Here is a 16,064-nt window from a genome sequence, read left to right as displayed (position 1 = left end):
TATGTGATCATAAGCTATATACAGACTTCACTCCCAGTTTACTCTCTATTTTGTATTTACTCCTCTGTGTACATACTACCCCACTAGAATGTAAGATCCTTGAAGGCAACAATTATCTCATCTTTTATATCCTGAGAGCCTTGTATGTAGTAGGTACTTAAAAAATGTAGAACAGAAAATAAAAAGGCAAGGCACAGTTTATAAGAATAGTGTATTATAATAGTATATTAACATTCTAGCATGTTAAGAATAGTGTATTCACTGTTAAGTATAGTATAAGGAATGCTAAAGCTAAGAACAAGTCTGGCAAGTAAAACTAATGACAAGAGAGTAAAATAAAAAATATAGGGGCTATTTCTTGAAGCAGACAAGACAATGATAACACAGCCACTAACTTACATTTTGCTTCTGTCTTTTCTGCCAAGTACAATGATCTTTAGACTGGGGAAAAAGAAAAAAGAAAAGAAAAATGGCTAATAAGAAATTGATAGTCAAAATAACGAGGGATACATAAAAAAAAACCTAGCTACCCTCTTTTATGAGTTCAGGTCACTAGGAATCAATGAACTACATTCTCAAATACAGTTAACAACTACTAGGTATAATTAGGGAACTTTTGAAAGACCATAGAAAAGATAACACAGGATTAAAAGTCCCATGATGTCACATTTTTTCAAAAAAGGGAAGATAATAGAATCTATCAATTACAGATCCCAAGTGAACATGACTTTTGATTCTGGGGAAAACCCTACAAATCTGATAAACATGCAATCTATACCTTTATCCAAGTCAGTGACAAAAATGTGAAAGAATATAAATAAGGGCAGGTCCCTAAAGTACGGTAGAGACATCAAGCTATCAGATCATAATAACTATTTGGATCTAGCTGTTCAGTTGGATCCAAATTCACCTAAACTTTATTATAACCACTTCTACACTTGTAAACATGTTGCTTCCCCTTAAAAACTTGTGGAATGTATACAAGTTAAACGTGAGCTAGAGGTTTTATTTTTAATTTTTGATATTAGTTTACATTTTTGTTTTTATATTATTCCAGTATTCATATTTAACAAAAAATACTTAAAATTTCCATTAAGAATGGTACAAACCGGGGGCAGCTGGGTAGCTCAGTGGAGTGAGAGTCAGGCCTAGAGACAGGAGGTCCTAGGTTCAAATCCGGCCTCAGCCACTTCCCAGCTGGGTGACCCTGGGCAGGTCACTTGACCCCCATTGCCCACCCTTACCACTCTTCCACCTATGAGACAATACAACGAAAGTTAAGGGTTTAAAAAAAAAAAAAAAAAGAATGGTACAAACCATGCCAGACATTTTAAGAATGGATTAATCTATGATAAAATTTTTCAAAAGGAAATCATTTCCAATTGTGTAAAAGGACAAATTGGGAAAAGAGTTCGAAAATAGAGAATCTTGGAAAAAAACAATCTAAAGAACTGCTTCCATATATTTTGTGATCAGAAGTAGCCTCTCTATATGTATATGGCCTACTCCGACTTCATTGTGAGACGTGAAGGAGATCCTTGAGAATCTACCATCAGGAATGGAACACAAGCTTTGCCATACCAAATTTCAAATAAAGGCAGTGCCTTAGGCTGCTATTGTTAGGAGAAACATAGGAAAGTATGAGGAACTTCATGACCAAATCAACAAGCATTTTATTAAGTACCTACAGATATTGTGCTTATGTACACAGGTATTGGGGAATACTGTTTGAACTTAAAGAGATAAAATGTTCCCATATAAAGAATATACATAAAATAAATATATTTCAGAAAAGAAGTGACACTAAAAACAAGGGGAATTTCGAAGTGAACTAGTAATTCTCTCTTTTTTTTAAACCCTTACCTTAGAAACAGTACTTTATGTTGGTTCCAAGGCAGAAGAGCAGTAAGGGCTAGGCAATGGGGGTTAAGTGACTTGCCCAGGATTACATAGCTAGAAAGTGTCTAAGGTCAGATTTGAGCTCAAGACCTCCTATTTCTAGACCTGGCTCTCAAATACACTGAGCCACTTAGCTGTCCCCTAAACTAGTAATTCCATGAGGCAGAAATGAGAAAGGACATTCCAGGCAAGAGGGACTACTAGCCTGTATAAAGGTAGGGAGATGGGAAGAAAAAGAAAAAGGAATTTAAGAGGACCTAGTCCACAGACAATATAAAGAGAAGTTATTTATAATAAAGTTGGAAAGACAGGCTGAATACAAGTTTGAAGGGTTTCATATATCAAAAAGAGTTTGTATTTAATCCTAGAAGCAATAAGGAATCACTGGAGCTTAATAGACAAAAGGTATGATATGGTCAGACCAGAATAACTGTCACTTGGTGATGAAATGTTCTGACACATATTTTACCATAAAAAAACCATGAAAAAAAAATTTTTTTTTCAAAATGCCCCCCACCCTCTATGGCCTTTCCACTTTCATACAACAATGGTAGTAGAATGGTAGGAGGGAGACAAGAGTACTTCCCCCTCTCTTCCATAAAGTAAATAAATCACACTATTCTAGAACTATCCTCCTGGCATTATTTTATAATCAGCACACAACTGCAAAAGTGCAATCTTTATTCATGGACCATTAATCATATACATATCAATATTGGTCCATAAATGAAAGTAGAACAGACCAAAAGTCTGCTTATTTCACTCTGCATCAAGTCATTCATACATGTTCATAACTCTTTATCACTTAAAAAAGGGGATCGGAGGGAGGGACCATGCCTAAGAGTAAAATCTCTGAGAATAGCACAAGTGAGAGAATTGCCTTTGCTGGTCACCTAGGGGAAAAAAACTGAAAAGATGGGAATATTATGTAACATAGAAGATTGAGGACTTATCCTTGAGAATCAAGAATCTTCACTTACTAGTTGTCTGAACACAAGCAAATCACATAAACTCTCAGTTTCCTCAAAGTTGCTGTAAGGCAGTAAGATTCAAGCCTTAAAGTACCATAAAGTGTCAACTGTCCTTGTTATAGCAACAACAATACCTAAACAACATCCTGGAAGCAGATAACTGTTTTGAGGTCAAAAAAAAAAACCAAAACACTTAAAAAGTATTAATATCACTATTGTTTATTTGATAACCACCAACCCAAATAAGGTCTCATGTAAATAATTAACTTTTTAGAAGATGACCTTTAACAAGTCCAACAGGAGAAAAGGAACCAGTATCAAGAGTTAGCTGTGGGGGCGGCTAGGTAGTACAGTGGATAGAGCACCAGGCCTAGAGTTGAAAAGACCTGTGTTCAAATTTGGCTTCAGATACTTCCTAGCTTAGTGACCCTTGGCAAGTCACTTAACTCTGATAGCCTAGACCTTACAGAAAAGCTAGCTGTGCTACAATCTTGTTTTGATATGCATTTGTTTTCCTTTTGATGTATTATCCTTCCATACAAAGATCTGCTAAATCTAAGCGACCAAAAATACTAAATTGGGGGGTGCGAGGGGGGGCATAGCATGTATAAAAGCAGGTCTTCCCAAGGTCAACTTTTCACTCAAACAACTTTGCCTTTTTCTTGTCTAAGTTACCTAACTAAAAGATGAAAGAGGGGGGCGGGTAGAGGTTTGGGGGCTGGGTTAAAATCAGATGAATTATGAATGGAGCATGCTTTTAAAATAATAGTACTTCAATACTGACTCTAGGGGCTAGTATAAAAATGTCTTGGGGAATATGTACTTTTATATTTGAATTTCTTTTCTTTTTTCTTTTATTTCCCTTCAAATGTTCTTCAAGTAAACTGAATTCCAGCCATAATGCCTTGGGATATAGCTGCTCTTAAGAAATAACACTGCCCTGGGGCAGCTGGGTAGCTCAGTGGATTGAGAGCCAGGCCTAGAGATGGGAGGTCCTAGGTTCAAATCTGACCTCAGACACTTCCCAGCTGTGTGACCCTGGGCAAGTCACTTGATCCCCCCCATTGCCTACCCTTACCACTCTTCCACCTAGGAGCCAAAACACAGAAGAGTTAAGGGTTTAAAAATGTAAAAAAAGAAAAAAAAAGAAAAAAAAAGAAAAAAAAAGAAAAAAGAAAAGGAAAGAAATAATACTGCTATATCACATACTGTTTATCATTTCTTAAATTAATTTCCATTCCACAGACTTAACACAAAACTACAAACAGCATACTCAGTCTTGATTCAGTAAGTAAAACCTACTCATTACCTTTCAACAAACTAGCTCCACAATCTATATAGTTCTTTTACTTTATATACCAAATCAAATAACCTCAAGGTAGAAGGGACTTTTGAAGACATCTACAATAAACTCTCCAGTAAAGAAATGTATAAACTGAGGCCCAGAGAATCTTATCTTCCCCCTAAGGTCATAGAGTGAGTTAGTGATCAAGATAAAAGGTCTGGCCTAAGAGCCCAAGGGTCAAGATCAAATCAAATACCCCACTTTATTAGCGGCCAAGTAGAAAGGCAAACCAAGTATTTTTACTCCCCCAGTTAGGTGCAATAAGGTCTCAACAAGCTGAAAAGTATAATAATTTGTCCCATATCCTCCATCAACATGTTTTCTACCACCATACACACACATATCTGTAAACAAAAATTTGTCATTTTCACTTCCAAGAGATGTAAGATTTCAATTAAAAATATCAATGTAGATAAGTATAACTACATCTTGAGAAAGAAGATAAATTCTTTCTTTTAAACATCTGCCAAAAATTTGAGTTCAAAAACCTATTCTTTTACGTTAAAAAATACATATATAATATGAGCACAATTCAAGTTGCTAAATCAAAAATTGAAAATTCAACCCCTCACACATTTCAGAGACAATCAATTTAGAACTGCAAGCTTGGAAACATATAAGTTGACAAAACTTGGAAGAACTTTTTAAAAGATATCTTTATCAGAATAGTAAGAAGTTAAAGACTTTCAATGCAATACTGAAAATACTACAATTATCTATGAAATAAAATTGTGTGAAGTTCATATGTGATTGTCAATTATGTATTCATTAAATAACCTCCAAACTAATTGATTAACTCTTCTACAAATAAGTGCATGTGGTTCCACAAATAGCCTAACCACCATTTCAGTTCTTAGGAAATCTGCTGTTGTTTTCTTAACACAAATTAGCTCTCTAGATACCACGTTTCAAAAATATTATTATTAATAATGCACAATGGTAATGTTCATTATCATAAGTTCCAATAAGCACAAAACATCTCTTGCTGACTATTTAGAAAAAAAAATTAACCTCATGTTACTTGTGGATTTGTAAAATAACATTTGGCCTCTTCCATTAAAAAATGATATTGAATACATAACAAAATATGAATGATACTCTTCATACCTGACCAAAAGTACCCTAGCACTGTGTTGTTTTTAAGAAGCTATTTCCCCCATCATCTTTCATGTAGTTTTTCTAAATAACTTAAAGACTAACAAGTCAGTTGATCTCCAGGAATTTCATCAATACTCAAGCACATAAAGTACTGTCACATATAAAATTTTATTGTCCTTACTAATCTCCAGGAACCAAACATTTTTTTCTGCTACCTTAGTTCGACCTATATGCAAAGCAGGCTAGTTTTGAGGGTTATTTCATGTAGAGCCTGCATAATTCCATCTTTTCTGGGAACTTGTAAACATTATTAAAACTCTTCAAAGTTTAATTGCTTTCCTAATTATTCCTAACAATAATACATCTGCATTCCACATAATGCCTACAACAAATCCATTATCAATTTTCAAACAAAATCTTGTATTAAATTCAAATCAACATATCCAATTCCATCGACTTTTCAAATCGCTTCAAACTTCTAACAACATCTAAACTCTAAAAATAATGTAGTTTTAAAAACTCTCCAGAGAAAAGTTCATAGCTCTTTTCAACAATATGATACTATTGTCAATATAAACATTATGGATTAACACATCTATTTAAGTGACAGCTAATAGGAAAAAAAAAATCTACAGCAATAAATGATTTTAATTATAATTCTTCAAATATTATCACTAGAAATCAAGAAACCCTGTAATTTATAACTGCTATCTGCTATTATAACCTGCCTAGGTCAAAAAAGCAAGAATTTTGGAAAACAAATGGATATTCTCATATCCGTTAAACCAGTTCCAAAACTCAGCAAAACATATTTTTAAAGGACTTTAATAAATTTCCCCCAATGGGGGAAAAAAATGGAAATCCACATTTTTATTTGACAGGCAATACTTAAAATATCAAAAGATGATACCATTCGTATTTTTTCAGATTTAGTACATCCAGAAATAAAAAAAGACTAATCTGAATAGACAATATACAAAGGTCAAACTCGGAATTCATGAAAATTTGTCCCTAAATAGTTTGATATGGGCTATTAATTAGGGTCCTTTAGTAATTATACTATAGTAGAGATACTCAGATTTCCCATTCTTCTTGTATTATACTAAATGCAGTACCATAATTATACTTTTAATTCAACATTTTTTTTATCCTGATGAAAATAAAATTAACCCAACAAGGTTTTTAAAGACACAAAAAAGTCATCATAGCCCTATTTTTCTGATAAAATGTTTCACTTCTTATTTTTCTACTCCACTATAATTAAAAAAATAAAACTCCCTGAATTATATATTAGAAGACTGAGTGTCAGATTTAGTTTAAACAGCAACTTAAGATTGTTCATGACCTTGATTAAAAAAGCTATGAGTTATAAAATACATGTATAAATATCACACTATTTCTTCTATGATGTACTTAAATAATCAATTTATTGAGACTTTTCACTATTCGCTTTGTATGTGAATAAATATGAATAGCAACAGATTGAAAACCAAGTAGACTGCTTCATCATATCAAGAGAAAAAGTCTGTTAATCAAATTATTATAATAAAAATTTATATATACAAAAAAAATTTGAGCATTTTAAGCAAAGTATTCTTGGGACTATGGAAGAGGGGGTGGCGTGCAAAAAATAAACTTATTAAAAAATTAAAGCATAAGGTAACATCTGTTTCTGATGATGAAAATCAAGATAATAAAGTATAAAATATACCTATAACCTGAGTCAAGTCTAAAGACCTGGAAAGGGGAATGGGGGTAGGTAAGTCAAAAAAGGATTGGCAAGTTGAGAGTAGATAATAGATCATGTCTTCAAGGATGATATCACCATTAAGATTTGAGGAAAAACTATTATAATACACTTCAGTCAATGGACTGAGCCCCCCCCCCAACAGGTTTTAAGTCAGAAGACTAGAAATAACAAGTGATTTTTCCAGTCTTATTATCTCCCCCAAAGACAAAACTACCCTTTAAACTTTCCCAAACCAATGAGAACTTTTCATAGAACGTTTAGAAAAACAGTTCCAACATTTCCCAAAATACCAAATTCTTCATTCTTCCTATAACATTCCTTGGAAACTAAATAATTGAAATACTTCCTATGAGAGGATTTCAGCTCATTCATTCTGTAAAATCACCAAGACATAGAAAAATTACAGTTCTGTACCCTTACGCAAATTTCAGCTGTTAAATTCAGGTTACCAGGTAACAATTGAGAATTGTAAGACATTGCAACTATACACTCAAGAATGTTTTACTGTACCTAAACAGTTACTTTAAAGTTGTGGCTAATGAGTTTTGACCTAATCAGGTAGGAACTCACAACCCAGTATACCTCAAAGCTAACTCAATCATTCGGCTTAAATTTAAGCTTTTTTCATCTTTTCTAAATACTAAGTATTCTGTCAAGCTCTAATATACTCAAAAATTTCATGAAACATATAATTTTGACAAATGTGTAAGACTTACCTGCCTTAAAAGGTTGTGAAAACATTAACTCCACACAAGCATATATGCCTTATGAAACCATTTCTTAAAATTTAAAACAATAACGTTTCGGATTCATCAGATCATATCTCCAATGGTATAACAATATTATATTACAAAAATTAAATGTTAAAACATCAACAACAATTTAAAAACGTATTTATTTGCCAAAACAAAACAAAAGCACAATCAACTTAAAATCAACTAGCATTTAACACTACCTTAAACATTAGGTCTCTCCAAAAAAAAAATCATAACCCACTTAAAATAAAAAAGCCAACCAAGTAACTTATAAGAGCTAAAATTTAACTGATTTGACCAAACTTTTCCAAAAGCACTTACCATCGAGCAGTTCTATCAACTACAAATAGTTGTCAATTATCCATCCTAAATGACAAGAGTGTAATTGTTATTCTAAACTGTTGTCAAACTAGAATGTTAAGTTTGTATTATAACATTATAAAATTTTAATATTTTTAAATTTTTTAAATGCTCAAACTAACAAAAACTTTACAGCTCAAGACATTCGTTTTGAAGGGTTGATATCAGAATAATCCCTAATCATTTTTCCAGGATGCCTAATTATTTCTAATAAAATCTAACTACTAAAAGTTTTTTAAAGTCAACTTTTGTGTATATTATCTACACTAATTTGTAATTTCCAGAAAAGTAATAATCTTCATTATATTTCTAAATAATGACCTTACAAATGATGATTAAAATCATAATCTCTTCTATTTACTTTGAAGAGTAAGTGGGTATAGGGATGCAAAAAATTAGTAGCAGTGCTGAAAAATACAAAACACGTAGACTAGAATGCTGACTAAAATTCCTTAGAACAAAAAAAAAAAAAAAAGAAAAAAATAGAATAGATTTTAATCACTAACTTTAATAATGTAACAAGGTTAGATGTCAAATGCAAAGTTATTGATCTCAGGTAGGAACACAGAATATCATCTCATCGGAGCACTCATTTGTAAGGTCTAATGCACCTACTCTTGACTTTTAGGGGGAAAAATATGAAAGCGTACAAATATTTCAACAAGGCTTTAAGCCTGGAGATGCAAACTGACGCAGAGAGAGTGAGACTCCACAGCCTTTGTTCAAACAGCTTACCGATAGGCTACTAAATATGCTACAGGTTGATAAGGATTCATTAAGCTTATGAATGTTGTTTTCACGTTCAGGAAAAGAGTAAAATGTATGCCACTATTCATTTACAGTTTTCATTAAACCCTGTTAAGACTATAGACTTTTATAGAGAAACCTAATTCATTGCTACTATTTCTTTCCATGTTTACCTCTTCTCCCTCCCCCCAACCCGCCCCCCTCACTTTCTCCTCCCACCCCGTCCCGCCATCTTGGGCCGATAGGAGCAGCCATTACTTAACTAAATGACAGGGCCAACAACTTTCCACACAAATAAACAGGCAGCACACCCCAAATCCTAACACTGAACCCTGGGCAAATGAGACATTAAAGGAGGTTCCAAGAAGAAAAGGCGCACACACACGCGCGCACACACACATACAAACTGCAATATTTCTGTGGCAGCTGGACCCAAAAAAGTAAACATCCCTGAACTTCAGGTAAAACGTACACAAAACCGGTCACCATTAAAAAGGCTAAATCCAAACTCCTGGCTGTCTAAAACTGAAGTGCAATTCGCCTTGCCGCTGCACTCAGGGACAGGGAAACGCCAGAACCCAGCACTGGGCTAGTACCTGAGATTCGGGCTGGTCTAAAACACGAGAACATTCATACATGTATTTGCAATCACGAGGCGCGAGAAGCCAGGCTCCTGCACAAATTCACCAGCATCACCGCCAGCCACCCTTGGCCCTTACCACCCCCACCCCCACCCCCGCAACTGCCCGCTCATTTCACTCCAAATCCATGCCACTCAGGGATGGGGGGGGCTCACCCCGAGCCGGGTAAACAGGCAGGGTTTTTTTCCCCCCAACCCGGTTGCTGAGATCAAACCCTGGGCTTGGCTCCCAGCTGCCGCCTCCTCTGACTTCGACTCTAATATTCTTTCAGAATTTGTTTGGGGGGGGGTCTTAACCGCGGGGGGCACCACATTCGGGAGGACGCAGGGTAGGGGCTGAAGGAAGGTAACAAGAGTTTCCTGCCTACCTCTCTTCGACCATTTCTCGGCCACCCCAAGCTGCCCCCTCCTCCCAGGCAGCAGGGAGTGGATCCAGGAGGGAAAAGGACCGTGGGGGAGGGGGGCAGGCAAGGTCCGAGGGGTCCGGCAATCATTAGTCCGAGTTCTGGCGGGGGGCCGAGCAAGGCCCCGAGTCTCTACACCGCCCCCTTTCCCTGGCGCCCGGGAAGAGGTCGGAAGGGAGGATGGGCCGGCCGGTCCGCTTGCTCCCGGGGCTTCCTTACCTTTACCAGCAGGGCCTTCATTCTGGCGCCATCTTCATGAAGCCTCAAAAATCCGAAGAGGCGGCTGCAGGGAGAGACGGACAGGGAGCGCTTTAGTGTCCCCGAGGCAGTACCCGCCGCCCACCCCCACACGGCCTCCGGCCGCCGCCCGGGAGGCCCCCACGGAGGCGGCGGCGGCGAAGGCAGTGGCCGGCCGGCCAAGGAGGAAAGGGAGCGGATCCCGCCGCACACGGCGCCGCCGTCGCCGCCGCCTCCAGCCACCCGGAGACAAATCACTTTATTCCCCCTCCCTCCCCCCGGGGGAAGAGAGGCGCAGAACCCCGTCCCGAGTCGGGCCGAGTCGCGGTCAGTACCTGTCGAGTCCGCTGAGCACCTCTCTTTCCTCGGCTGTCAGGCTGGGGAACTCCTCCTCGCTCTCGCCGCTCGCTTTTCCCGCCGCCATTTTCTTTTCCTCATCACCGAAAGCGGCGGTGGCGGCGGTAGCGAGCGACACTCCGCAGGATTTCATGGAAACGCAGCGAATTAACAACTCCCAACAACGAGACCCCCCCGGGCCGGGGCCGCGAACAAAACCCCCCCAATCTCCGGGCGGGACCGATACACCAACTTTATCGCTGCCTCCGCCTCCTCCACCCTCCTCCTCCTCCTCCACCGCGAGCAGCGGCGGCGAGAAATCACAACGCGGCGGCGGCAGGGGCTGCGGGCACCCCGAGGGGTCGGGGTCTGGCGACGGCAGCGGAACCCAACACTGGGGTCACATCGCGGGGGTTAGGTGTGGGGCAGCAGCGGGCAGGGGCAGCGGGGGAAGCCAGAAAGCGGCGCTGATGGGCGCCCAGTGGGGATTTGTTGGAGACACAAACTTCCCCGGCACCAGCACAAAGTTGTTGTAATTGTGTCACAGAGCGAACCCCACGCCGCCGCCGTGACCCCCCTCCCTCCCCGCCCGGCCTCGGCACAGCCAATCATGTCCTGGAGTTGCACCCACGTGACCTTTGTTGACTCACGTCAGCCGCGCCTCGACTCAACTTGCTAGCTCTTCTGACTCCGCCCACCAAGGCCGCCGGCGATTGGTGACGGAGGACCGGGATGGCCCCTGGGCTCAGCCTGTGGTTGGCTCTGAAGTGCGTCTGTCCGGGGGAGGGTTGTCAACGTGCAGGAGTATTAAGTTAGGTTGTGTTCGTTAAATACACTCGTGAAAAGAATGGAAGGTCCGGACCGTGTCACCTCGGGAGCTGCGGGGGGCTTGGGGAGGGGGAGGAAGGGGCTCGGAAGGAGGTGGGGGTAAGAGGGCGAGGTCCGGGGTGTAAGGGTTCGTCCGCCGCGTCCGTCCAGTTAACGCAGCGGCGGAGGCGGGGCGGTTCCATTTGATCCCCAAGCAACCCTGCGGGCTTTAGGATCTCTGGGGCTGCAGTCGCCGTGATTCCTCCTCGGGTGGCCTCGGCGATCCTGGGGGCGTGGGTCCGTGGGTGCAGCCTGGCTGGAGAGGGAAGGAGGGAGGAGCCGTCACGGGTTCCCCCTCCCTCGGCGCGAGGCGTTGGCTTTTGGCACCGCTGGGTAATAATGGCTTCCCCAACGCACACACCCCGGGGCTGGGACGGGAGGGGGAAGGGAGGGGAGGGCGCGGCCGCCACCCCACCCAGATGGCCACTGGGCCCACCCCTGGCGGTGCCTGGGGCCCCGAGCTCCCCCAAATGGCTGGGTGCCTGGAGTGGGAAATAACCTCTGCGGCAGAGGGGACTGGGTCGCACCGTGTCGGCCCACGGGGAAGCGGGCGGCTTCGGCGGGCTCCGCGGGAATTGAGCCGCCACCCCGGTGATCGATGCCAGGCTGGAGGCCGCCGTCTGGTTACATCAAACTGAAGCCGAATTCTACGTCCACTTTTTCCTCGTACATTCGGGAAATTCTCACTGTGCTCAGTCACCTTGTCTTGAGATAAAATGATGGAAAATTCGATGATGAGATGCCCAATTTTTTTTCTTTATTTTTTTTTCCTCATCTTGGCACATGCCACATAATCTTCAAGTAACTGCGAGCCCGAGGACCGGGGCCAGTGCAGGAACCTCGAGGGGCCCGTCGGCTGGGGCTACTCTTGATTTTTTAAGACCAGGGGAAAACTCCGTAGAAACTCCATGCCACACAATAGATTGTTAGGGCTGAGAAAGACCAAATCATCCACTTCTCCACCGCCACCCCCCACCCACCCCCACTCCCCACCATTTTACTTACAGTGGAAGAAAACGAGAGTAAGAGGTTAAGAGATTTGCCCAAAGCTTCACAGCTTGGTAGCAAAGACAGGACTTAGAACCCAGGTATTTTAAGTCTCTTTCAAGATTCCACCTGGTTTCCTGCTTCCCAATACATAACCCTGCTGACAATTATTGTAGCATTTGTGAAGGTGCTGTTTTGACAACTAATCTCATGTGTAAATAAACACCTATAACTTAAAGACTGAGGTATAATTGGGAGAAAATGGAAAAATAAATAATAAAAGAGTCCTACCTCGTTTTCTCTAACAAAATAGTCAAGGCTTGTAAGGTGGTCTCAGAGCAAAGTCTGTTTTCTAGGTAAGACCTGCAAACATTGATAAGAAATAGTAAAATAGATTTAGTGACCAATAAATTTACCCTTTAATTCCTTACTAAACCTTTTATTTGGCATTTATATTAATAGGATTCCATGTATTTCAGATACTGACAATTGTGTCAATTCTAGATTTAGAAATACAGGAAAGACGTTAGTTGAGTAGCAGGTCCTTTTTTTAAAATCCCAGTTGCAATATATACTTTAAACATTTCCCCTAACACTAGCAACTAGTCTAACAAATTCCAGTTTTTGTTAATTATATTTCATGTTTGATTTATTATGCTTTCTCCAAAATGTATTTCCTGGTCTTGTAGGATCTTACATTTCACTTTTATAAACTTAAGGTTCTGGGTATCTTCTGCAGATGGATTGAATTGATATAGGAGAGTTAGGATTTGTAACTGCATCTGCAAAAGTCACCATGTGACTGATAAGTGGTCCTGGAGTTATCTCAAACTTGTGTCCAGAACAGGACTCATATTATTTTTCTCTCCAAATCCACCCCCTTCTAAATGGCTCTTTTGCTGTCAGACACCATCATTCATTGTTACCTTAGCATTACCTCCCCTTCTTGCTCATCCAGCATATCCAATCATCTAGGAGATCTTGCCCTCTACTGCTGCAACATTAGTTGCATCTGACCCTTTCTCTTCTGTCTGCTTCTTAGTTCAGGCCCACATCACCTCTTCCCTAGATTAGGAAACAAAGGCCTTCTAATTGTCAACATGCTTTAAGTCTCGGCTATCTTCTACAAAGCTGCCAAAGTGAAAATTTTTCCTTAAGCATGTATTAAGAGTTTGACATGAATTAGACTATGTCATTGGTCAGAGCCAAAATATGACAAAATAAGCCTTTTAAAAAAATTCTATTTGCTAATAAGTTATATTTAGAGAGCAGATCTAATCATGTCAACACCCTTTTCAGTCCCTATTTTAGGATTAAACAAACTTTTGTTCATCTTTCTCCCTCACAACTTGACAGCAACCTATCTTTCCAGACATGGCAATTGAGCCAAATTGCCTTCTCTTGTTCCTTGTACTTTGCGCTCCATATCCCATCTCAAAGCTTTTGCTTTTTCCCTGCTTACCCCAATCCTCCTCTTCCCGTGCCTGGAATGCACTCCCTTTTCTTCTTGACCTCTTAAAATCTTCATTAAAGATACAGCTCAAGTGTCGACTTTTAAATTGGGTCTTTCCTAATCTCTACTGTGCCCTCCCAAATTACTTTATTTTTAACTTCTCTACACTTGTTTGTATTTATTCTGTATATACTTGTCTTCCTCATTAGTATATAAACTCCTTGAGAGTAGGGATTGTTTCATTCGTTGTATTTTGAGAGATTAGCACTGTTCCTGGCACTTAAAGTCAATTCCCAATCCCACTAAACCAAGCAACTTCTCCACATCTCAATAACCCCTATTGATTCTATGTAGTCAGTTCAAGCATTTATTAAAAATCTACCATATTCAATCCTAAGCACTGGATGATTGAAAATTCAAAAGCAAAGTAGTCACTGCCCTCAAGTAATTTGCATTCTATCAGGGAAAAACAAAATATTTTTAGAATAACTTTAAGAATTGGAAATGGGATTGGGGGAAGGGAGAGAGATCAGGAAAGACTTTGCATTGGAAGTAGCTAGGATCCAAGGATCAGAGCTGGAAAGGAGAGCATTCAGTCTTGAGGAAATGACCTATATGGAGGTACTAATAGGCAGATATAGAATGTTTGGTATGGGAAACTATGTAAAACTGTTTGGCTGGAATATAGAATATGAAATGCCTAAGAAAAGATAAATTGGAGTCAGATTGTGAAGGTTTTTAATAGCTAAAGGAGCTGCATTTTATACTAGAAGCAGAGTTATCACAGAAGTTTCTTGAGAAAGGAAGTGGCATACTTAGATCACAGCTTGGTAGTTGTTTGAACAGGTGGTTTGGAAAAGGAAGAGGCTGGATTCAAGAAGGCTATGAAAGGTACACTTGCCTGGAGGTAGTTACTCTTGAGCGGGGAAAATTATGGGGGGAGACTGGTAAAGGTAAAAATTCAACATGGTCATTAATAGAATAAGGAGGACAGAGAAAGTAAAAACTCAAAGGCCCAAAAGCATTTTTTATCCTGGCCACCCTTCTCCTATATTTGCTGTCTTCCTCCTGGAGAATATAAGCTCCTTGAAGACAGCAACATATCTTACTTTGTATTTATATTTGTATCTCCAGTGTACTTGGATACTAGTAAATGTTTTCATTCATTCACTAAAAGGATCCATTTATTCAGTAATTATTATGCAGTGACCTATGTGCCAAGCACTATGCAGGTCTCTGGGTTATTCAAAAAAAGATAAATTCTTTCAACAAAATGGGAAAATTAGGAATTGGGGTGTTTCAGAAGTTAGAGAATAGGTTCCATTTTGAACACATTGAATTTAAAATGTCTTATAGCACATAAAGGTTAAGATATCAAAAAGAAATTTGGTGATGTGGGTCTAAATAAGGACTGAAAATAGATTTGGGAGTCATCTGAATATGAAAATTAACTTCCTGAAAAGTAATTAGAAAAAAGAGAGAGAGAATTAACATTTATTAAGTGCTTCCTGTGTGCCAGGCACTAGCCTGTAGATATAAGGAAAGGCAAAAAACAGTACTTTTTTTTTTTTTTAAACCCTTTACTTCTGTGTATTGGCTCATAGGTGGAAGAGTGATAAGGGTGGGCAATGGGGGTCAAGTGACTTGCCCAGAGTCACACAGCTGGGAAGTGTGTGAGGCCAGATTTGAACCTAGGACCTCCCATCTCTAGGCCTGACTCTCAATCAACTGAGCTACCCAGCTGCCCCCAGTACCTTCTTTCATGAGTTCTGCCTCAGTTTCCTCAAATGTAAAAATAGGGAATCATAATAGCACCTACCTCCCAGGGTTGATGTAAAGATCAAATGAGATGATATTTATAAAGCACTTAGCACAGTGCTTGTCACATAGTAGGGAATAGTAATAAATTCATCCCCTGCCTGTATTCTCAGGAGTCAGAGATGAAGAGGGAGAGGCTGGTGGCACAGATAGTGAAAAATTCTTGGACTAAGGAGATGGAGTGCCTTGCTTGAGAAACAGCAAGGAGGCCAGTATCACTGGATCAGAGTATTGGGGCGAAGAGGAAAGGGGAGTGGTTTAAGATATAAGAAAACTGGAAAGGCAAGGGGGAGACTAGGTTATAAAGGGTTTTGAATAATAGGAAGCAAGCATTTATACATTATTATTAAGCCTCCTATGAGCCAGGCACTATGCTAAGACAAATATCTCATCTATT

At 39.8% G+C, this 16,064-nt stretch overlaps 1 protein-coding gene across 5 annotated transcripts in view; it reads right to left on the bottom strand.

The window, feature by feature from the left end:
* The window catches only part of KDM6A (lysine demethylase 6A), a 260,558-nt gene extending 249,637 nt beyond the window's left edge, over nt 1–10,921 (bottom strand). For 4 of the 5 annotated variants that reach the window (XM_044670190.1, XM_044670191.1, XM_044670192.1 and 1 more), the window contains exons 1-2: nt 10,542–10,779; nt 10,189–10,252 (exon numbers count right to left, since the gene is read on the bottom strand). In XM_044670190.1, the coding sequence (XP_044526125.1) occupies nt 10,189–10,252; nt 10,542–10,696 (219 nt within the window). In that variant the 5' untranslated portion in view covers nt 10,697–10,779. Of the gene's footprint in view, nt 1–10,188; nt 10,253–10,541 lie in introns of all 5 variants that reach the window. The other variant, XM_044670194.1, reaches the window with a different exon arrangement.
* Nucleotides 10,922–16,064: the final 5,143 nt, after the last annotated feature.

Source organism: Gracilinanus agilis, chromosome 3 (genome assembly GCF_016433145.1).
Source record: "Gracilinanus agilis isolate LMUSP501 chromosome 3, AgileGrace, whole genome shotgun sequence".
NCBI lineage: Eukaryota > Metazoa > Chordata > Mammalia > Didelphimorphia > Didelphidae > Gracilinanus > Gracilinanus agilis.
This window is presented reverse-complemented; position numbering and strand designations above follow the sequence as displayed.